Raw genomic sequence first — 23,919 nt, forward strand, 5'->3', positions numbered from 1 at the left:
TCCTGTGCAGTGCATGAGAAGGTTCATAGTTTAGATAGATGAGGGCAATAACGGTTGAGATCACAGAATTTCAGTCCTTTGCTAAAGGGGAAAAAGAATAATTTTGCCATTCCTGACTGCTTTGCAGAAGGTAAAATATTTCACTGCTTTTAAGTTGGAATTAATTTTTAGCAATTATTCAAAGAATCTATTCAATTACACATCAATGGGTATGAAAATGGATTTCCTACTTTATGACCCTTCATTTTGATCAATTTATGCTAAGCTATGCCCACTGGGAAATACAGTATGTAAGGGATGTTTCTTTCAAGCATTTCGTACATATGAATCTTTTAACCATGAGGTAGTGAAACGATGCCGGCAAAATATACTACAATGCTATGGCTTCAAAACAAATAAAAGTTGAGGTGGTTTGACTTGATTCACTGGGGCTTAAACAGTTCTTTAAAGTGTCATTTATTAAATGTCATACTAATTTCTTGTACCCTCAGTCCTATAAAGCAAATCTTGGTGAGAGTATTTTACGAAGGTGATTTTTCTCTGTACTCGCTATTTGGAATATTTTTTCTTGAACATACACATTGAGAATTTATCTTTGTTCATAGACAGCTAAAATTTTATTGTTGGTGAATTTACTTACAGTGACTGACTTTTGAACTAATTTTTAGAATACAAATAAAGCAAGATCTTATTTTTTATAGGCCTTTTTAATAAGCTAGTTTTCTAACCAGATTAGCAGTCCCCCCTTTTTTTTTATTACACCCAAGTTAGTATTTTGGCATATGTTTTAAAAATTGGAATTAATAATTCATCACCATAGAATATTACACATGTCATAAAATATTTTACAAGCTCATCTGACCTAAGGAATAGAGGGCTCAAGCATAGAAATAAGGATAATTGAATATGATGTTTTCTTTTACTGGGTTTCCATTTTGGTTTAAATTTCTCTGTGGGCAAAATTTGGTTTGGAAATACATTGAAAAAATATTTAAAAGACTGATGCAGCCCTGGCTGGGTGGCTCAGTAGATAGAGTGTCATCCCTGAGTGCCTAGGTTGCTGGTTTGATTCCCGGTCAGGACACATGTGAAAAGCAACCAGTGAGTGCACAACTAAATGAAACAACTAAGTGGAACAATGAATTGATGCTTCTCTCTCTTTCTCTCTTCTTTCCCCTTTCTTCACCCACTCTTAAATAGTGGAAAAATTATAAATAAATAAATATATATGAGGCGGATGCATTTTCTTTTCTGTGTTAAAAATATGACACCATTTATTTCCCACTTATAAAAATACAAATACATAGAAGAAATTCTTGTTTCTTATGACCTTAATTGCCTCAATTATATTAATCAAATTATATGTGAATGAAAGTTTTTTCACATGTAATTTGTAGAACATGAATTTTTAAAATGGTATTTATAATTTTTTTTTAATTTTTAGTGCTTCTGAAATAGTACATAATTAAAAGAGAGAAGATTTTGTGTAATTCTAATACCATAGGTTTTTTTTTAATGTACATTAGAATTAATAAATTGACATGGAGGAAGATAGTGTGTGTGTGTGTGTGTGTGTGTGTGTGTGTGTATGTGACTTTCTATATTTGACTTTGGCCCGAGGATGGCCATGCTCAGGCACTCTTCCAAGGACCAATGAAAAGACAAGCAGAAGCAGGCTTATCTAAAACATCCTTTATGTACATGGTTTGTTCTTCCCGCCCCCTATGCTGCAATTGCAGCTCCAGCTGCCCACCCTCCCAGCATGGAGCTGCCCACAGCTTCCTACTGGGAGGTCCTCCCCCCATGGGGCTATATCTCTGGACATGAGATGGGGAAAAAGGTGAAGCTCTAGCACAAGGTAGTTGGTTCTCCTCAGGCCTCAGAAACATGTCCCCCTCCAGGGGAGAGAGGAGGAAGGAGGAAGATGACATAGAACTTGGGTTCAAATACTCATGAAGCTCCACCATAGAAGACAAAAAGTATCACACTCCAGGGAAAGGAGGCCCAGAGAGGAACAAAGGTCAGATCTTGCTCCCCAGTGGTGACATGGTGACCCCAGAATCCAGAGGGGTAAGGGATAGGACCAGGGAGAGAAATGAATTTGGGAATACAGGAGCCCAAGGATGACCCTACCCTGACCTGGACCCCTGGGCACAGGGCAGTAAGGAGGAGTCTGTGCCCCTCTCGACTCACCCTACAACTTTAAGGCATAGCTCATGGAATTGTAGAGGCTAGCAAGTTCAATCGTGCAGTGAGGGTTGTCGGCTCAAGGCCAGGGACAAATTGTTGTTGCAGCTCTAGACTGAAGGTAGTCAGTGCTGGCAGAATTCTCTCTTCTTCAGGGCAGTCTGTCAGTCTTTTCTTTTTTTGGATTTCAACTGATTGTACGAAGCCCAACCACATTATGGAGGGCAATCTGCTTTACTGAAAGCAGATTTAAATCTTCATCTCATCTAAAAATACCTTCACAAAAACATCCAGATATATTTGACCAAATATCTGGACAAGCTGACATATAAAATGAACCACCATAGGTAGAGACTATGGCCTAGGTGAATAAATGACCAGTATGGACTTCAATACTCTTAGGTTAAGGCAAGTAGAGCACTTTAACAAGAGGAAAGATTCATACTGACATAGTAGTTAGCAAAGCCTGTAAGATAAATTAATAAATAAACTTAATTTTGTCCTCAATTATTCATAAAGTTGCTGCTAAATAATACATATTATGTTTCTGAAAGGAACCAAATTTTGTTGAATTTGATCTGTTGATGTGTAGGAGTATGAAGACAGAGCATCTGTGAAATATTTTATCAGTACAGTCAATTTTCATTTATTGGTAATAATGGATACAGGGTCCACATGGCTAATCTTCATAGATAACATTTAACGTATTAATATTCAGAATTTTCATCATCCACTGAGAACTTAGATTTTTACTTACATTTTTAACAAGGAGAAACACTTATGTTTTATCTTTGCTTCCTTTCTGGTAGTGGTTGAAGGATTGAAGAGAACAGGTAGAAACTGGCTAATCCTTAAACCCGATAATTGTTAACTGTTAATCATCATAATGGAAAGTTCTTGTTGTTGGCTTAGTTCACTAATCTTGTTTGTTGGATTCATGTGTGATGTTTGCTCTGGCTTTATAGAATTGGTATTTGTGAATCTCTTTGTACTTACATGAATTTTTAATTTAATTATGTACAGTACTCTGTAATTTTGTCCAGTTACCAGTCACCATATATGGTTTCTACTTTATAAGGTGAGAAGCTAGCTCTCTCCTAGCTATGACTAGGAGAGTAGAAAAGAGTGGAGTGAAACATTTGGAATAAATACTCAGACATAAGCAGGGTTAAAATGCTGTTCTGTAATTATCCTTCTGTTTTGCCACCAAAATCTTATTTCCTCCCTTGAATATATTGCTTTAAAGATCTTTTAGTAAAGATAATAATACATTAATGAACTTAATTTTTTAACAAGCCAATGATCAAAGACAGACGGAAATAACTAAAAATTAACAATCTTTGTTAGGGAATTAGATTCTTATTTTTATTTTCTAAAAAGGCCAGCCAATTCCATAATTTGCACAATAATTCAATAATTCTAGCTTGTGCGTAACCTGTGAATAAATAAAATACCCAAGATTTGCAACAAAACATTTGGTAGATAGGTTTTGTTTATGGAAACTTAATCATTCTTTCATGTTACAAAACAAATTATCTCCATTATAGACCTCCTGGAAAGCCAAACATTCATGTCAGTCTCCTTCTAACTGATGAAAAGTGGCACATGCCTGTCTCTTTCAGTGATGGATCGTGTGTGAAGTCATTATGGGAAGTCACCCCTCAGCTCCACAGTCATTTTATGATCCAGATTTCCCAACATGGGGAGTACCGACCAGCTTTGGAGAGAAGTGGAGAAGTTGCTGAACTTCTTGGCTAACAACCTGCTTCTGTTCATTGACTCAGCATATAAACTGTTAAAATATAAGATCTGACTATGTCAGATTGTTTCCATTTGGTGTAGAAACCAAACTGGGCAGAGTGGGAGCCAGACATGTTCCATGTGCTCACTCTCATGTCCGGCTCAGATGTCTTTGTCTCAGGCTGATGAACTGCTTCCTAACCCAATCCTTGAAAGCTAAGGCCACAAGTCGGGCTCCTCAGGTCAACCATGGGCGAAGTCCTACAGCAATGGGTATGGGGGAAAAACAATGAGGACAGCTTTCCTCAAAAGGTGGCCATATGTGAGTTAGGTACTAAGGATTTATGAACCCCATATTCTGCCAAGGCCAAGCAAAACTAAAGAGTAGAATATAGCACTTTCATCAAACCAGAAGCTGTCACTTTCAGCATATTGGTAAATTTTTGTTTAGTCCTTTTGTTTATGAAATTTTTTTGTTCATAATTAAAAACATAAGATATGTAATATTTTCAATTTCCTGTATTATAGTTATCTTATAAAAATCTTCACAAGCAAAATTCTTGCTTTTATAAAATATTCCAATGCATGTATATATTATAATTTACTTAGCCAATCTTCTATTACTGGATATTTATGTTATTTCCAATGTTGTTATTGTGTTGTGGGGCCCATAGACCACCTCCAGGTTCAATGATTTGCTAGGAGGACTCATGGGACTCAGTATATAGTTTTATTACAGCGAAGTTTATAATAGTTACAGGATATAAATCAAAATAAAGAAAGGGAAAAGGTTCACGGGGTGAAGTCCAGAGCAAACCAGGAGCAAACTTCCAAGAGTCCCTCTTCCAGTTGAGTCACACAGATGCACTTAATTCCTCCAGAAATGAGTCATGACATGTGTGAGTGTTGTATACTGGAGAAACTTATTACAGACTTAGCACCCAAGGCTTTGATTGGGGAATGGCCACATAGGCGTCCTCTGCTTAGCATATTCCAATATTATTCTGAAGAAACAGTATTGTTTGCATGCCAGGCAGGGTGATACATCTTTTTGGGAAAGATTTACATCAGTGTAGGGAACTGCTCAGTTTACAGATGCCAGCCAAGGGTCAACCTTGCAAGACTACCTAAGAATACAAGTCAAAAGTTTGCAATGTTAACTCACTTCTGCATAATTATTACAAATAATTCTATAAAAGCCACTTTTGTTAAAGAATATTTTGGCACACTTCAGATTACTTCCATATGAAAAAGATTTACAGAAATTGATCCTACATAAAAATATAAATATTTAAAATACTTCTCTTACTGACAAATTGATTTCCCAGAAGTCTTTTCAAATTTTCATTGTCATCAAGCACGTTTGAGTGTGGACACCAAAACCTTGACTAAAATAGGTAAGATCCACATGGTCTGAACATCAATAAATAATAAAACTGTAAGACTTAATTAAAAAAATTAAAATTATATGAGACAAACAGACCTTTTTTAATGTTTCTTTTGTACTTCTTTTTTCCTCCTTACAAATATGTGACATCATTGTCATCTGTAACACATGCGCACTCCAGCTCTTTTTAAAATTCATTTGTTCAAAATTATTAACACTTATTCTTTACCAAGCATTGTGGTTGTGCAGAGAATAAAACAGTCCCTTCCCTCTGGAGTTTGCAGTCTGGTGCCAGCATGAGCTGTCTTTGTCACAGTGCTTCTGGGCAAAGATGGCAGGAGAGCTGCCACCAGGAGGCATTTTCAGGTCACATATTCACACAGCCGCCTCTGCATTGCAGAAGCAAATCCGAGACAGCTGGTACCTGGGCTGCTGCTTAAGTGAATCAAGAGTCTTTACTTTCTAAACTTGAGAACCAAAGTTCTCCAGAGCTGCTGTGACACAGCAGACTCCCTCTCACGGAGGGGAGCGTACGTGTAAAGGTGTTGTAGCTCCCACCTATCCCCCAACACGTTGTGGTCATTGAGGGCAGATTTATAGAAAACATTTATTTTTGCATGTATGTTTGCTAAAAGAAGTTTAAACAAATAATATTTTCTTGTTGCGAGTATGAAATGCCCTTATTAGGGAAAAAGAAGTAAAATTTATTCTCAATCTCATGCCTCCCCTATAAGTTCTTGATGCTTTCTCTCGTTTGCTTTGTTCATCGTTTTCTACCTAATTTTGACTATTTTAATGTGTTTTCTCTAAAATGTAGTTAATTATAATTAATTACAGATAATTTAGAAAATTCAGAACACTATCACAAAAACAAACAAACCAAAAAATGACAATTCTTTAATATTTCACCACCCAGAGATACTCACTGTTAAATTCTGGTGAATTTTTGATGATCTCTTTTCCAGGTATATATATTGACTGTGCTATAAAGCATGTCATGATTCAGGTGAATTGAATTTGAATTTTTACAAAGAAGGAAAGAAGGTTCTCTGAGAGTAGAATAGCCATTATATTGTTCATCATTATTCTTGTCTTTTTTACTGGGTCTCTAGGTACGTGTTTCAAAGATTTAGCCATTGTAAGTGCTTGACATGAGTTACTGATTCTTGTTTTTGATCACCATAGACCAAGATTCCATTTGAAAGACCATTTCATTTGAACTGTAAGTTTGTACCCTAGGAAACAACTTGTTTGTTTCCAGGGAAAGAAATACAAGCGGAAAAGAAACTATGAGATAAAGCCTGGTAGGACCAAGTTTTAAGTCCTAGCTATGGAATCTAGGTGACTACATGTGATCGTATTAGAATTATGTCTACTGTTATCAGAGGTATGGCTAGTACTCTTCTGCCACGGGTTTTCAATTCTTTTGTCTTTAATTTTGATTCTTGTCTTGGTCTTCAGATAAGTGTTTGTTTGTCTAAACAAGAATTCAAGATTTTCCTGAGATTTTTTCAGGTTGTTGGTATATTTGAAAATGATTATTTTTTTCTGGCCTTTATATATTGAAGACAATTTGGTTGCAAAATTTTGGTTTTACAACTTTCCTATTTCCTGAAAATTCTGTTGGTGGTGCTCTACTATTTACTAGTTCTTTGGCTGTTTCTTAGAAGAAATTTTGAGGACAAACATAGTTTTACACCTTTGAGATTTTTTTGTCTTTCTAAATATGTATGATTTTTTTTATATTCTTATAATTTACAATTTCTTATTCTTATCATTTTGCAGAAAGTACTTGCATACACATCACTTATAATTAATTTTTCCTAAAACAATGAGCCCAAACACTGAGAATACGCATATCTTTTTTATTCAGCTCAGAAAATTATTATTCAATAGTGTGTGTTTTCTTCATCTCTGATTGTTCTGGTTTCATCCTCAGTAATGTGTATGATTCCTTTGATGGATATTTTTTTCCTCCTCTTTAATCTATAATCTTCTCTCTTGTAATTTTCATCTTTGCATACTTTTCTTCTGCATTCTTGGAGCGCTTGCCAAACCCAGCCGTTTGATATTCTGCACTGTCTCTAACATCCCTGCTCATTCTGAAGTACATGTTAATTCTGCCATTATGTCTTTGGTTTTCTTGCACTTATTCCCTTTTTAAAAACTTTCATTTCAATATTTATTTATCTTATACGTGTTATTTTTTTAAAGTTGTAGTTCATTTTCTCCTTTTTGCTTTTGGCCTCTATTTTAAAGCTTTGGCTTGTTATGACAGAGTGAGAATGCTGATACTTTTCTAAATCATTTTTTCTGGGTTTAACAGAATATTTTAAGATTTAAAAATCTTTTTTTTTTTTTTTTTTAGAATTGAAGACTATATTAGTTTCCCAGGGCTGCTCTAGCAATTTACCACAAACTAGCTAGCTTAAACACACCACAGATTTATTCCCTTACAGTTCTAGAAGCCAGAGATTCAAAATCAATTTCTGGGCTAAGTCAAGATATCTGCAGGACTGATTACTTCTTGAGACTATCGGGAAGGATCTGTTTTTTCATTTTGTTTCATTTTATACCTGTTTTAGCTTCCAAAGACTGCTGGTGTTTCTTTCCTCATGACCTCTTCTTCCTCAAATCACTCCAATCTCTTGCTTCTGTCTTCAGATTTCCTTTTCCACTTCTGTACTTAAATCTCATGTAAGGATACAGGTGAGTATATGTGGGGCCCACCAGAATAATTGAAGATTATCAGGCTTTTTAAAACTAATTTTATTGGGGTGACATTGGTTAACATAATGATAGAGGTTTCAGGTACCCAATTCTACAGCACATCTCTGTGCACCATATTGTGTGTTCACTGTACCCTCAAGTCAATCCTTTATTCATTACCACTTAAGGATTTTTAGTTTAATCATGCCTGCAAAGTTTCTTTCGCCATGAAAGCTAAGATTTACAGGTTCCAGGGATAAGGGCATGTGTCTCTCTGAGGCCATTGTTCATTCAGTCTACCACAGGCACCTTTCCCCTTGTGTCACAGTAACATAGGCTTCAAATTTGGAATGACTTGGATTCACCCAGCCACTTACTAGCTGGCTGAACTTAGGCATGTGACTTAATTTTGTTTTCTCCTCTGTTAGACTGAGGATTGACTCAGCATCCACCTTATAGTGTTATTGAGCAGAATAGATCAGGTAATGTATGTAAAGTGTTTAGCAATCCAGTCCTCAATAAATGTTCGCTAGTATTGCTAGGATTAGTGTAGGCACCCATGTGGTTACTCTGCCTTGAATAAGGAGAAATTGATGGATGCAAAATGAGTAATAATAGAACATGTGATTTTTCCCAACCTTGCTCTGTCATCACTTGGGTGCATCTATTACCTTTTCTAGTTCTATATTTGATAAGTAGGTATTCATGCCTGCTTCTCTACCTAATTCCCAGTTACCTGCAAACATCCATCTGGAGCAGTTTGGCTCAGCTGAGGTGTGGACTTTTCGACTCCTTCATTCTTTATTATGTTTAACTATTCAGTATATAAAAATTACAACACCCTTCATGCATTGTTATCGAGACCTGCCAGCCCAACCCTCTGAACAGAGCTCTTTCCTTACAGAACTGTATTAAATCCTGACACTACAGTCAGAATAACTTCTTTTCCTAGTGGTTTTCTTTGGAGTTGTACTCTCCAAATAGATTATGATAGCTGAGGGTATGGAGAAAGAATTGGACCTTCAAAAGCAGCACCCACATTGTAGTGAAATGGTTTTTGTTCTTTTTGCCTTTATCTTTTCTTGAGAGCTATTAAGACTCTTTCTAACATCTTTCAGGTCTTTTTGACATCTAATGTCTTTCTAACATCTTTTCAGGACTGGGAGTTTTATTATTATGTAGTAAAGGTCATTGATTGCTATCTACAATTCATTTTCAACATTTTAATTAAAGAACATTTTTTTTCATCTTCAAATTAATGCATGGTTAGATTTCATTGTGTGACCTTGAGATTTTTTATAATTTTCTTTAGAGTTGTAGTATTTTAGTGGGGCTGTCAGGGTCACAAGCCATATTAATCCAGAAGTTATGATTTTCTTTGAATGATTTTTTATTCACAATTAGCTTTAAAGCATCTGCCAAACTTGTTCAAATACTCGGCAATTCAGAAAGCTATAATGCAACAGTGACACCACTGTTTTGTATTATATCCAAATCAGAATGAAATTCTCATATTTTTTCTTAGCTTACATTAAGTTTATCTTGCTTCTTAGTATTTTCTCTGTATCTACAAACAACTGATGTCAGTAGATATCCAGAAAAAGTATTAAAGGCATGTCTTACTTGCTGTCACTCAGCACAGACTTAACTAAAAGTATTATGTAGAGCTAGTGCAAAAAGGCTTATCCACAGCTCAGTATTTTTGTATAACAATATTTGAGAACATGAATATTAACTGGTATTCAGTAAATATACATAGTTAGTTAGCCTATTGAATATTTTTACTGAATCTTTTGGAAATAGCTCACTATAAATAAATAAAGAAAGGTACATAGGTAATTTTAGAATACATAGTGTCCATTCCTTCACTTTAAATAATCAATATGAATTGATTTAAGTGGACATTTCAGTCATTGATTCTAAAATCAAAACTAATATGACAGATGAAATTCAGCTGCCCTAGCAAGCTTCTGGGGTTTGATTATTCAAGTGATTAAGATGCTATTTGTCAACTCCAGTTTACCACCCCTTTTAATTATATAGATAATCAGACCAAGAACTGCTAATTCTCTCTTCTAACTATTAATTGTTTGTAATTACCTACGGATTAAAACTGCATGTGCAATTAACTCAAAGAATTACTTGTTACAAGGGAATTGATAGAGGGAAACAACAGGCTTGGCAGAAAAGAGGCTGTAGGGACAGAGGACCATGGAACCCAGCGGTATCTTGGGCTCTATTATGTCCTCAGAAAGACACATAGAACTTTGTTCGGACCTCTTTGGCTCTGCTGAAGGCAATTGCATAGAATATTTTTTATGAACATTTGGTTTCTGAAACAGTATATTTGAAAAGTTTGACTTCTATTGTTTTTGGAACTTTAGCTGATATTCAGGTGACTTGGACCAATCTATCCATTTGCAACATGGAGGAAACATTTGTCACTACAAAGATGACAGAAGTGGTGAATGGAATGCTTTAACTACCTAGGAATTTTCCTCTTCTTTCTTCTTTCTTTTTTCATTCTCATGGTGATATCAATGTAGTATACAGTCTTATCAGTTTTCTATCAGGCGTCCTAGTAATCCATGTTTCTAAAATAACAATGTTTATTATATTTTAGAAATATTTCTTACCTGTGTAAGTAATTGGCTCATTGTTAACTATATAAATTTGAATAAAAATGGGAAATAAAACAAGCCACACCTAATAGAAATGTGTTTAAAAATTATTATCATTATAAACATCAAGATAGTGCTAGAAAGTGAGAGAAGATAGTCTGGTAAAAATAATATTTGGTCCTGAAAAATAGTAGAATTAAAACAAAACATTTTGAAGGCTATTCCATTCCTTCAGATATTTATGTCAGTTTTATTGTATGGGACCTTTTACTCTTAACGGTTTTGCCGATTGGCCTTTCAATTAATGCCAGATCAGTCTAGGGACACACATTGAGCATATGCTTGGGACACAGCATTGCATTTTGTTTTTTTGTAGAATACAAAGCAACTGAAAGACTTGTAAGTCTATATTGGGAAGTAAGACATACAGAGGATAAGAAAATAACATGATCTAGTGGTATACTAATGTTTTTCAAAAAGACACTAAATAAAGAAGAGAGATGGGGAGCGGTGGAGAAGCAGGTGGTTGTTTCTCCTGTGTGCCCTGACTGGAAATCAAACCTGGGACTTCCATACACTGGGCTGATGCTCTACTGCTGAACCAACTGACCAGGGCCTAAGAAATGTTTTAACTTTCAAAACTAGCAACTATTTAGCTAGTAATACACACACCCTAAAACTGGTCGGGAAACTTTTTGGCTGAGAGAGCCATGAACCCCACATATTTTAAAATGTAATTCTGTGAGAGCCATACAATGACCCGTGGATGTTAGGTATTATCCAATAAAAATTTGGTGTTGTCCCAGAGGACAGCTGTGATTGGCTCCAGCCACCTACAACCATGAACATGAGCGGTAGGAAATGAATGGATTGTAATACATGAGAATGTTTTATATTTTTAACGTTATTATTATTATTATTATTATTTTTTGTATTTTTCGGAAGCTGGAAACAGGGAGAGACAGTCAGACAGACTCCTGCATGCGCCCGACCAGGATCCACCCGGCACGCCCACCAGGGGGCGATGCTCTGCCGTGACCAGAGCCACTCTAGCGCCTGGGGCAGAGGCCAAGGAGCCATCCCCAGTGCCCGGGCCATCCTTTACTCCAATGGAGCCTCGCTGCGGGAGGGGAAGAGAGAGACAGAGAGGAAGGAGAGGGGGAGGGGTGGAGAAGCAGATGGGCGCCTCTCCTGTGTGCCCTGGCCGGGAATCGAAACCGGGACCCCTTGCACGCCAGGCCGACGCTCTACCACTGAGCCAACCGGCCAGGGCCATTATTATTTTTTTATTAAAGATTTGTCTGCGAGCCAGATGCAGCCATCAAAAGAGCCACATCTGGCTCACGAGCCATAGGTTCCCGACCCCTGCCTAAAATGTAGAGTCTTTATTTTTCTGTGGCATTATCTGTTAAATTGTTGGCTCTGTGAAGGGTTTGTGATGATTTAGTTTGATGTATGACTTTAGTCTTCTTCAAACTATGAGCTTATAACTTTCGACTGACTTTGAGGAATAAACCAGAATTTGTGGATGTCACCTTCTCTGCCTGGCTTCTGAGGAAGAGCCATTAGCATAACATCAGTGTGTGAATGATTACTTTGAGGATTTTAGTGGAGGCTTTACTGCTTTCTGAAGTGGAAAAGTTATAGCTATATTTTCTAGTCTGATACCTGTAGGCTGAAAAAAAATAATGCATGGCCTTCTGAACTATGTGACTCTGTTTTGTGGGTAAACAAGGTAAAATATTTGAAGTGCTCTGAACTTCCTGGTAAAATGAGTTGTATAAAATTTAGTGTCATTTTGGGTTGGGCTCTTCAGCCATCAGTAAGATTTCTTTTGCCCATGAAATTTAAACTCTTGAGGCTAATTCTTGTACACCAGTGTTTATATAGCTACTTTAATAACATTGATAATGAACTAGAAGCATGGAGAAGTTCCAAGTAAGATATTGCTCTTCCCTGGAAAAGTTCATACATTTAAAAAGGAGATTGGAAAGAGAGCTCGATTATCTAAAATATGTGAGAATAGGGCCGTGGCTGCTTGGCTCAGTGATAGAGCGTTGGCCTGGCATATAGATGTCCCTGGTTCTATTCCCAGTCAGGGCACACAGAGAAAGTGCCCATCAGCTTCTCTGCCCCTTCACCTCTTGTTTCTCCCTTTCTCTTTCTATCTGCCTCTCCTGCAGCCGTGGTTCAATTGGAGTGAGTTGACTCTGGGCACTGAGCATGGCTCCATGGCCTCTGCATCAAGAGCTAAAGCTCAGTTGTTGAGCAATGGAACAATAATACCCCAGATAGGCAGAGCATTGCCTCCTTCTGGGTTTGTTGAGTGGATCTCAGTCAGGGTGCATGTGAGAGTCAGCTTTTTGCCTCTCCTCCTCTCACTAAATAAAAAAGTAAAATAAAGTAGAATAAAATAAAATGTGCAAGAACACTTATTGTAGAAGTTCAGTAAAAGAAGTGGGTGGGAAAGGGATAGTGTTAGTGAGCCAGAGTGCTTCAAATTAGTAAAAAAAAAAGCATCATAAGAAATGTGAGATCATGTACTTCTTTGAGAACTCTTATGATTTCCTTTTATATACCCCTAAGTTTATGAGTCCTTCAAGTATAACACAGGACCTTTCTTTAGCTAGCCTCTTCTCAGATACTAATATTTTACAATCTTCTCATTATTGACATTTACTACCATTAAAATTTTTATTTGTTTATATTAAATTGTGATTGAAACATACTCTTTATTATGTTGCTTCCTCTAGAGAGTTTTACTTTTTTGATAGAGGGCAGAGACTTGTTTAGTTGGAAATGGAAGAAATACCAATAAAATTAAAATGGGCTAGGGTGTGTGTGTGTGTGTGTGTGTGTGTGTGTGTGTGTGATTTGATTAGGATGCCTCTGAGATAGCATCACATTTTATGTTACTACTTTGCCACTCTATGGGATACCTAACTTATGATTCTGTAAATAAATTAAAGTAATGGAATAAAAAAATTTCTTACTCCTGAGTTTTCTCTAAATTTATATAAAATTAACCAGTTCATGGATGACTAGTATACTGAAAGTGTCAGGAAAAAATATATGTATATGAATACCTATTAGAAAGAAAAATAGAAATGTACAAATAATTTAATTCATTTGAATGGCAGAATTGAACTGATTTTTTTCCTTTTTAAAATGATTCATGCTTCTGCCTGACTAGGTGGTGGCGCAGTGGATAGAGCATCAAACTGGGACATGGAGGACACAGGTTCAAAACCCCGAGGTTGCTGGCTTAAGCATGGGTTCATCTGGTTTGAGCAAGGCTCATCAGCTAGAACCCAAGGTCGCTGGCTTGAGCAAGGGGTCACTCACTCTGCTGTGGCCCCTCGGTCAAGGCACATATGAGAAAGCAATCATTGAACAACTAAGGTGCTGCAACAAAGAATTGATGCTTCTCATCTCTCTCCCTTCCTGTCTCTCTGTCCCTATCTGTCCCTCTCTCTGTTTCTCTCTGTTTCTGTCTCTAAAAATAAAGAAAAATAAAATGATTTATGTTTCTGACAAATAAACAAATCTTAAATCTTCTTTTACTCATTAAAAAACAAACATGTTTTCTGCAGAAATCCCATGTACCAATTGCCATGAGAGAGAAGAAATATGTGGGTATGTGCTGGCTAGCCTTTTGCTCTTTTCACCTATTTATTTATCTTAAATACTTTTAATAATTTTATTTACTTTGCAATTTCAAAATTTGTGCCTTCATAATAATTCTGAATTTTCTTTTAAAGTACTTGTATTAACAGGGAAAAGAGTTGTCCTTTTATTTTTTAAGTGCTATTCACAGATATGGTTTTAGTTTAAGCCTCATTTAAAAAAAGAAGTCAATGTTCTTGAAGGGAAGGGAGTTAGAAGAAGGAGCTTATTAATTTTCTGATGGGCACACTGCATGCAATAAAAACACGAGGGCTTTCCTGTATGAGGAAGCCAATTAATTGAAGTCTCTCTCTCGGCAATGTTTTCACTTCATTTCTTTCTGATTAGATGACAAGATGTGATTTTAATACAGAATAATGGGGCCATAAAGCTGATTTATTTTCCTCTTTGTAATATTGAGCAGTATGATCAGTGTGTACTTTCCCTGGATAAGTATTGTTTTAACCTACAGTGATATTTCTAACAGACAAACCATTCTACAATTGGAGAGGAATTGTGTCACAAACGTCTTCCCATTGGGCTTGTCACTCTAGTTTGCTGAGTTTCTCTGGAATGTCATTTCAAGAGTATAGTTCTGTAAGTATTCCTAAAACTAGACATAGAGTTGAATTATCATTTTCCTGGAAAATTATTGGGTTAATTTTGATATAACGTGTGAGATTTTACTATGGACCTATTCTATTCCTGTATGGATTCTTTATTAAAATATATCTTTTTATTTTTTCTTCCCTGAAGCACTGCTTCAATTCTGTTATAATGGCTTATGTAAATTTTGTTGACCACCTAAGCATGTATTATATATTAATTTTATTTGAAGAGCACTAATAGCCAAAGTTATCGTCACAATGGTTTGCCCCAAATACCATAGCAACTATTTTTGTAATGATACTTAGACTATCAAGAAAATATTACAGAGGCCAATAGAGAATAAAGACATTTGTTAGGAGTTTTCCAATTAGAGGACTAAACAATCCAAGGGAAATTTCATGACCACATATTGATGGTTCTCTGAGGGTTCTCTCAACAAGGGACCTGGGAATCTGTGACTCAAAAATGGAATCAGGGCTTCACTTTCAGCTCATCTGTTCAGCTGGGCACGTTCTCAGATGTCTTTGTAAATTGTAGGGGACACTTGTGATTCTGTCATCTTCAGCAACAATTTCTTAAAAGATTGCAAAATGCTGTTTTATAACATTGTGTCTTGTAGTGCTGTAGATATGACTGGGTTTATTACAGCTCCTACACGTTCTCTTCTGGGTATGAAGGTGTTTATCTCATTCTTTCTCTGCCTTTTTCTCTCTTTTCATACTACTATGTTATTTTTCTTCTTGATTTGTCATTTGTATTGGTATGAATGGGCTGCTGTAAAAAAAATACCACAGACAGGGTGTCTTACATGACAGAAATGTATTTCTCAAGTTCTGAAGTCTGTAGGTCCAAGATCAAGGTGCCAGCAAACCTGGTTCTCCTGGAGCCATTCTCTCCTCGGCTTACAGAAGTCTCCCTTCTTGCTGTGGTGTTCCTGGTGTCTCTCCATCTTTTTATAAGGACACTACTCATATTGGATCACAACCCTACCCTTATGACCTCATTGAACCTAATTACCACTTTAAAGTCTTTATCTCCAAATATAGTCACACTGGTGGTTAGGGCTTTAATATATGAATGTGGGGGACACAATTCAGTCCATAATATCATTATATATGAAATATGTTTAATAATTCCTTTTTCTATCTATTGAATACTTCTTTACTGACCATGAAAAAAATAAACATTGAGCTTTATATTTTCCCCATAAACTTTTTTAATTGTCATTTAACTTAACGTTGCTAAATTCTTTGTGAGTAAATTTACTAAAACTAAGTCATTGTAGCTCTGTTTTAGGCAAGGACATCATATGAGCAATATTAAGAAAGATTATACAAATTTTGGCAAGGAGATTATGTAAATACCATGTTTCCTAAAATTTTAACAGTTTTTGTACTCTACTACTTTTGGAATGTATTCATTAATCACAGTCATTAACAGGATATATATTTCTAATGCATTATATGTTCTTAACAAAAGTAATACCCATAAGAAGGTCATATTATTTATTCTCTTCTAGGAAAGATGAAAAGTGAACCGCTGCTTCTAAGCCTTCCTGCTCTGTCTAACCCTGTTTTATGCTAATAATTCAGAGACTGCTCTTAGCTGTGGAAATAAATACGTTGTACATATATTCCTTTGGGGAATACATCTAGCAAGAATAGACTTGATTTTGAAGAGCTCTGAGTGCAGGATTAGGGACTTGCTGATGTGAAATGAGAACAAAAGACTCCTAACCATGGCTTTGATATAATAGATGGTACTTTGGTATGTGCACTTGTCTAGAGATTTTGGGGTGGACTAGAATGGAGACTGGCTGAGCATTAATAGACCTTTTGCATCAGTCCAGTTAGAGGCTATTATCTTATTATTGCCAACCCACTATATAGGGGCGGAGGAAATGGATAAGAAGGAGTAAAATTCCAACCTTAATTTTTTTTTTCCTGCAGCTCGCTGCTTTTTTATTTTTTGACATTGGATGTCTAACTGGCTTCTTTCTTAAGGATTCCCCTTTCGTTTACTCTTGAAAATAATAACAGTCCTAGAAAGAATCAAAGACCAAGTTCCAAGTAGACTCTTTTTTTATATATTATTGTGGTAAAATATACATAATTAAAATTTACCATTTTAAATGTGTGGTTTGGTGACATTAAGTGTAGCTGTATTGTGTGTAACGATTATCACCATCCATCCCGGGAACTTTTTCAGCTTTCCAAACTGAAACTCTGTACCCATTTAACACTAATTCCCTGTTCCTCCCTCCCTGCATCCCCTGGCAACAAACACCTAACTTTCTGTCTCCATCATTTTCATTTATCCTTTTGTGACTGACTTATCTCACTTAACGTAAAGTTTTCAAGGCCATCCATGTTGTAGCATGTTTCAGAATTTCTGTTCTGTTTCAAAAGGCTGAATAAAATTCTATTGCATGTATATACCATATTTTATCCAGTCACCTATCGATGGACACCTGAATTTCTTCCACCTTTTGGATATTGTGAATAACATAGGTGTTCAATTATTGTTTGAGTTTCTGCTTCCACTTATTTTGGATATATACCTAGAAGTAAGAAAACCTAAACCATATGATATCCCTATGTTTAATATTTTGAGGAATTACCGTATTATTTTCTACAGGGGATGCACCATTTTACATTCCCAATGGCAGTGCCCAAGTGTTCCAATTTCTCCACATCTTCATAACACTTATTATATGTTCTGTTTTCTTGATAATATCGACCCTAATGGATGCAAAGTAGTAATTGTCATGTGAGTTTGTTCAATCAGTCCAGAAGACAAAAATTAAGTTGGAAAATTCACAATATAGAAGCCTTCTGAACTGTTATGAGAGGAGTAGAGTCAGGGAACAGAAAACCCTATCATTGATTATAGGAGTAGAAAAAAATGTAACACATTCTGCTTTTAAAACCTTCTCTGCAGCTTAGCTGCTCTAATCAAAATTTTAATTTACTCAAATAAGAAAGTTACTGTGGGCCCTGGCTGGTTGGCTCAGTGGTAGAGCGTCGGGCTGGCATGCAGGAGTCCTGGATTCAATTCCTGGCCAGGGCACACAAGAGAAGCGCCCATCTGCTTCTCCACCCCTCCCCCTCTCCTTCCTCTCTGTCTCTCTCTTCCCCTCCTGCAGCCAAGGCTCCATTGGAGCAAAGTTGGCCCGGGCACTGAGGACGGCTCCATGGCCTCTGCCTCAAGTGCTAGAATGGCTCTGGTTGCAACAGAGCAACGTCCCGGATGGGCAGAGCATCGCTCCCTGGTGGGCATGCCAGGTGGATCCTGGTCAGGCGCATGCAGGAGTCTGTCTGACTGCCTCTTTGTTTCCAACTTCAGAAAAATACAAAAAGAAAAGAAAAGAAAAGAAAAGAAAGTTACTGTGGTTATGCTTTCTGTGGCTCAAAAGACACTACCCCTTTTATGTCTGAAGTTTTTGTTTTCTTTTTAATGTATTATGTGTGCTTATATGTTTTTAGTTCTAAATAATAATATAATAATGTTACATGCCTCTAGTTTTAATGTTTCATTTCTGCAACTGTAAAAAAATTGTTAGACTTTTTCTTTGTTTAGAATTTCTAGTTATTTTAAGCAATGGCATATAACCCCCTAAAACTTCTTTATGTGAAATTAAAGAAACTGCATCCTGAAGAGAAATCTACTAATGCTACTTTTTATGGTTTCTGAAGCACTGAGATATTTATACCTTAATTATCTTGAAAGATAATATTTACCCAAGATAAGTGAGCACCTGTGAATATAATCCCTCATGTAACATACATTGCAATAATGTAGGAAAGACTGTCATCACCAAATTTCTCTTTCACAATTTCATTTAACTCTTCTTAAAAAAAAATTGCTGGCCCTGGCCTGTTGGCTCAGCAGTAGAGTGTCGGCCTGGTATGTGGGGGACACGGGTTCGATTCCCGGCCAGGGCACATAGGAGAAGCGCCCATTTGCTTCTCCACCCCCCCTCCTTCCTCTCTGTCTCTCTCTTCCCCTCCCGCAGCCAAGGCTCCATTGGAGCAAAGATGGCCCGGGCACCGGGGATGGCTCCTTGGCCTCTGCCCCAGGCGCTAGAGTGGCTCTGGTCCCAGCAGAGCGACACCCCCTGGTGGGCAGAGCGTCGCCCCCTGGTGGGTGTGCCGGGTGGATCCCGGTCGGGTGCATGTGCAGGAGTCTGTCTGACTGTCTCTCCCCGTTTCCAGCTTCAGAAAAATAAAAAAAAAAAAAATTGCTAACTTTATAATAATGTATGAAGTAATCTTGAAATCCATGACTTGGAGGACTGTATTGATAGAAAACAGCTTTGGTATTTATCAAAATATGAGATGCAAAAATTACTGTATTTGTCAATGCATTAAATATGCTTTTAAAAATAGGATAAAAACAAATATTGATAGAAGATTGGATAAGTAGTTAATTTTTAGGTAATGGAAGCACAGGAGAGAGTAAAATAACTTCTAAACATCAGCTTAATTTTGACCATAGAATAAGTTGACTAGATTTTAATAAAATATTATTTTATTACTTTTCTCTGCAGAATTTGAACCATTTTGGTTAAAAGAAAATTGAAAGAATCTAAGGATATATTGTTCTTTTAACTTGAAAATTTATATAGTTTTTGTAATTTTTTTACTAAGTTAGACAGTCAGAGGACAGTGGGCATTCACTTGAAAGATTTTATTACATAACAAAGAATAGTAAATTAACATTTAACATGTAAAACATCATTGTTCCTTTCTGTCTTCCACATCACAATTTCTTTTTTTTTTTTAATAAATTTTTATTAATGGTAATGGGATGACATTAATAAATCAGGGTACATATATTCAAAGAAAACATGTCTAGGTTATTTTGTCATCAAATTATGTTGCAAACCCCTCGCCCAAAGTCAGATTGTCCTCCGTCACCCTCTATCTAGTTCTCTGTGCCCCTCCCCCTCCCCCTAACTCTCTCCCTCCCTCCCTCCCATGTCCTCCCTCCCCCCCCCACCCTTGGTAACCACCACACTCTTGTCCATGTCTCTTAGTCTCATTTTTATGTTCCACCAATGTATGGAATCATGTAGTTCTTGTTTTTTTCTGATTTGCTTATTTCACTCCTTATAATGTTATCAAGATCCCACCATTTTGCTGTAAATGATCTGATGTCATCATTTCTTATGGCTGAGTAGTATTCCATAGTGTATATGTGCCACATCTTCTTTATCCAGTCTTCTATTGAAGGGCTTTTTGGTTGTTTCCATGTCTTGGCCACTGTGAACAGTGCTGCAATGAACATGGGTCTACATATGTCTTCACGTATCAATGTTTCTGAGGTTTTGGGGTATATACCCAGTAGAGGGATTGCTGGGTCATAAGGTAGTTCTATTTACAGTTTTTTGAGGAACCACCATACTTTCCTCCATAATGGTTGTACTACTTTACAGTCCCACCAACAGTGAATGAGGGTTCCTTTTTCTCCACAGCCTCTCCAACATTTGCTATTACCCGTCTTGTTGATAATAGCTAATCTAACAGGAGTGAGGTGGTATCTCATTGTAGTTTTGATTTGCATTTCTCTAATAACTAATGAAGCTGAGCATCTTTTCATATATCTGTTGGCCATTTGTATCTCTTCCTGGGAGAAGTGTCTGTTCATGTCCTCTTCCCATTTTTTTATTGGATTCTTTGTTTGTTTGTTGTTGAGTTTTATGAGTTCTTTGTAAATTTTGGATATTAGGCCCTTATCTGAGCTGTCGTTTGAAAATATCAGTTCCCATATAGTTGGCTGTCTGTTTATTTTGATATCAGTTTCTCTTGCTGAGCAAAAACTTTTAATTCTGATGTAGTCCCATTCATTTATCTTTGCCTTCACTTCTCTTGCCATTGGAGTCAAGTTCATAAAATGTTCTTTAAAACCCAGGTCCATGATTTTAGTACCTATGTCTTCTTCTATGTACTTTATTGTTTCAGGTCTTATATTTAGGTCTTTGATCCATTTTGAATTAATTTTAGTACACGGGGACAGGCTATAGTCGAGTTTCATTCTTTTGCATGTGGCTTTCCAGTTTTCCCAACACCATTTGTTGAAGAGGCTTTCTTTTCTCCATTGTGTGTTGTTGGCCCCTTTATCAAAGATTATTTGACCATATAAATGTGGTTTTATTTCTGGGCTTTCTATTCTGTTCCATTGGTCTGAGTGTCTATTTTTCTGCCAATACCATGCTGTTTTGATTATCGTGGCCCTATAATATAGTTTAAAGTCAGGTATTGTAATGCCCCCAGCTTCATTCTTTTTCCTTAGGATTGTTTTGGCTATTCGGGGTTTTTTATAGTTCCATATAAATCTGATGATTTTTTGTTCCATTTCTTTAAAAAATCTCATAGGGATTTTGATGGGAATTGCATTAAATTTGTATATTGCTTTGGGTAATATGGCCATTTTGATTATATTTATTCTTCCTATCCAAGAACAAGGAATATTTTTCCATCTCATTGTATCTTTTTCGATTTCCCTTAACAATGCTTTGTAATTTTCATTATATAGGTCCTTTACGTTCTTTGTTATGTTTATTCCTAGGTATTTTATTTTTTTTGTTGCAATCGTGAAGGGGATTATTTTATTGAGTTCGTTTTCTAATATTTCATTGTTGGCATATAGAAAGGCTATGGACTTTTGTATGTTAATTTTGTATCCTGCGACCTTACTGTATTGGTTTATTGTTTCTAATAATCTTTTTGTGGAGTCCTTCGGGTTTTCGATGTATAGGATCATATCATCTGCAAAAAGTGATAGCTTTACTTCTTCTTTTCCGATATGGATGCCTTTTATTTCTTTGTCTTGCCTGATTGCTCTGGCCAGAACTTCTAGCACCACGTTGAATAAGAGTGGAGAGAGTGGAGAACCCTGTCTTGTTCCTGATTTAAGGTAGAAAGTCCTCAGTTTTATGCCGTTTAATAGGATGTTGGCTGATGGTTTATCATATATGGCCTTTATCATGTTGAGATATTTTCCTTCTATACCCATTTTGTTGAGAGTCTTAAACATAAAATTGTGTTGTATTTTATCAAAAGCCTTTTCTGCATCTATTGATAAGATCATGTGGTTTTTGTTCTTTGTTTTGTTGATATGGTGTATTACGTTAACCGTTTTGCGTATGTTGAACCATCCTTGAGATTCTGGGATGAATCCCACTTGATCATGATGTATTATTTTTTTAATATGTTGTTGTATTCGGTTTGCCAGTATTTTGTTTAGTATTTTAGCATCTGTATTCATTAGAGATATTGGTCTGTAGTTTTCTTTCTTTGTGCCATCCTTGCCAGGTTTTGGTATGAGGGTTATGTTGGCCTCATAAAATGTGTTTGGAAGTATTGCTTCTTCTTCAATTTTTTGGAAGACTTTGAGTAGAATAGGAACCAAGTCTTCTTTGAATGTTTGATAGAATTCACTAGTATAACCGTCTGGGCCTGGACTTTTATTTTTGGGGAGATTTTTAATAGTTTTTTCTATTTCCTCCCTGCTGATTGGTCTGTTTAGGCTTTCTGCTTCTTTATGACTCAGTCTAGGAAGGTTGTATTGTTCTAGGAATTTATCCATTTCTTCTAGATTGTTGTATTTGGTGGCATATAATTTTTCATAGTATTCTACAATAATTCTTTGTATTTCTATGATGTCTGTGGTGATCTCTCCTCTTTCATTTTGGATTTTATTTATTTGAGTCCTGTGTCTTTTTTCCTTGGTGAGTCTTGCCAAGGGTTTGTCAATTTTGTTGATCTTTTCAAAGAACCAGCTCCTTGTTTTATTGATTTTTTCTATAGTTTTTCTGTTCTCTATTTCATTTATTTCTGCTCTGATTTTTATTATCTCCTTTCTTCGGCTGGTTTTGGGTTGTCTTTGTTCTTCTTTTTCTAGTTCCTTAAGGTGTGAAGTTAAGTGGTTTACTTCGGCTCTCTCTTGTTTGTTCATATAGGCCTGAAGTGATATGAACTTTCCTCTTATTACTGCTTTTGCTGCATCCCAGAGATTCTGATATGTCGTATTTTCATTTTCATTTGTCTGTATATATCTTTTGATTTCTGCGCTTATTTCTTCTTTGACCCATTCATTTTTTAGAAGTATGTTGTTTAGTTTCCACATTTTTGTGGGTTTTTCCCCCTCTTTTTTGCAGTTGAATTCTAGTTTCAAGGCTTTATGATCAGAAAATATGCTTGGTACAATTTCAATTTTTCTGAATTTGCTGATATTGTCTTTGTGGCCCAACATATGGTCAATTCTTGAGAATGTTCCATGTACACTAGAGAAAAATGTATACTCTGTCGCTTTGGGATGAAGTGTCCTGTAGATGTCTATCATATCCAGGTGTTCTAGTATTTCGTTTAAGGCCACTATATCTTTATTGATTCTCTGTTTGGATGACCGATCTAGAGCCGTCAGCGGTGTATTGAGGTCTCCAAGTATGATTGTATTTTTGTTAGTTTTTGTTTTAAGGTCAATAAGTAGCTGTCTTATATATTTTGGTGCTCCTTGGTTTGGTGCATATATATTAAGGATTGTTATGTCTTCTTGATTCAACTTCCCCTTAATCATTATGAAATGACCATTTTTGTCTCTGAGTACTTTTTCTGTCTTGTAGTCAGCAATATTAGATATGAGTATTGCTACACCTGCTTTTTTTTTGGGTGTTGTTTGCTTGGAGTATTGTTTTCCAGCCTTTCACTTTGAATTTGTTTTTATTGTTGTTGCTTAGATGTGTTTCTTGTAGGCAGCATATAGTTGGATTTTCTTTTTTAATCCATTCTGCTACTCTGTGTCTTTTTATTGGTAAGTTTAATCCATTTACATTTAGTGTAATTATTGACACTTGTGGGTTCCCTACTGCCATTTTATAAATTGCTTTCTGTTAGTTTTGTATCTAGTTTGATTCTTCTCTTTTGTTTTTCTATCATTTGTTTTTGTTTGTTTGTGTTCCATACTTCTTTCCTCTGTTGCTACCTTTTTTAAGTCAAG

At 36.2% G+C, this 23,919-nt stretch overlaps 1 protein-coding gene across 1 annotated transcript in view; it reads left to right on the top strand.

Moving 5' to 3' along the window:
* Positions 1-23,919, top strand: part of IQCM (IQ motif containing M) — a 313,492-nt gene that overhangs the window by 90,785 nt on the left and 198,788 nt on the right. Inside the window, exon 6 of the mRNA XM_066252694.1 lies at positions 14,798-14,907. Coding sequence (XP_066108791.1) covers positions 14,798-14,907 — 110 coding nt within the window. The remainder of the gene's footprint in view (positions 1-14,797; positions 14,908-23,919) is intronic.

Source organism: Saccopteryx bilineata, chromosome 1 (genome assembly GCF_036850765.1).
Source record: "Saccopteryx bilineata isolate mSacBil1 chromosome 1, mSacBil1_pri_phased_curated, whole genome shotgun sequence".
NCBI lineage: Eukaryota > Metazoa > Chordata > Mammalia > Chiroptera > Emballonuridae > Saccopteryx > Saccopteryx bilineata.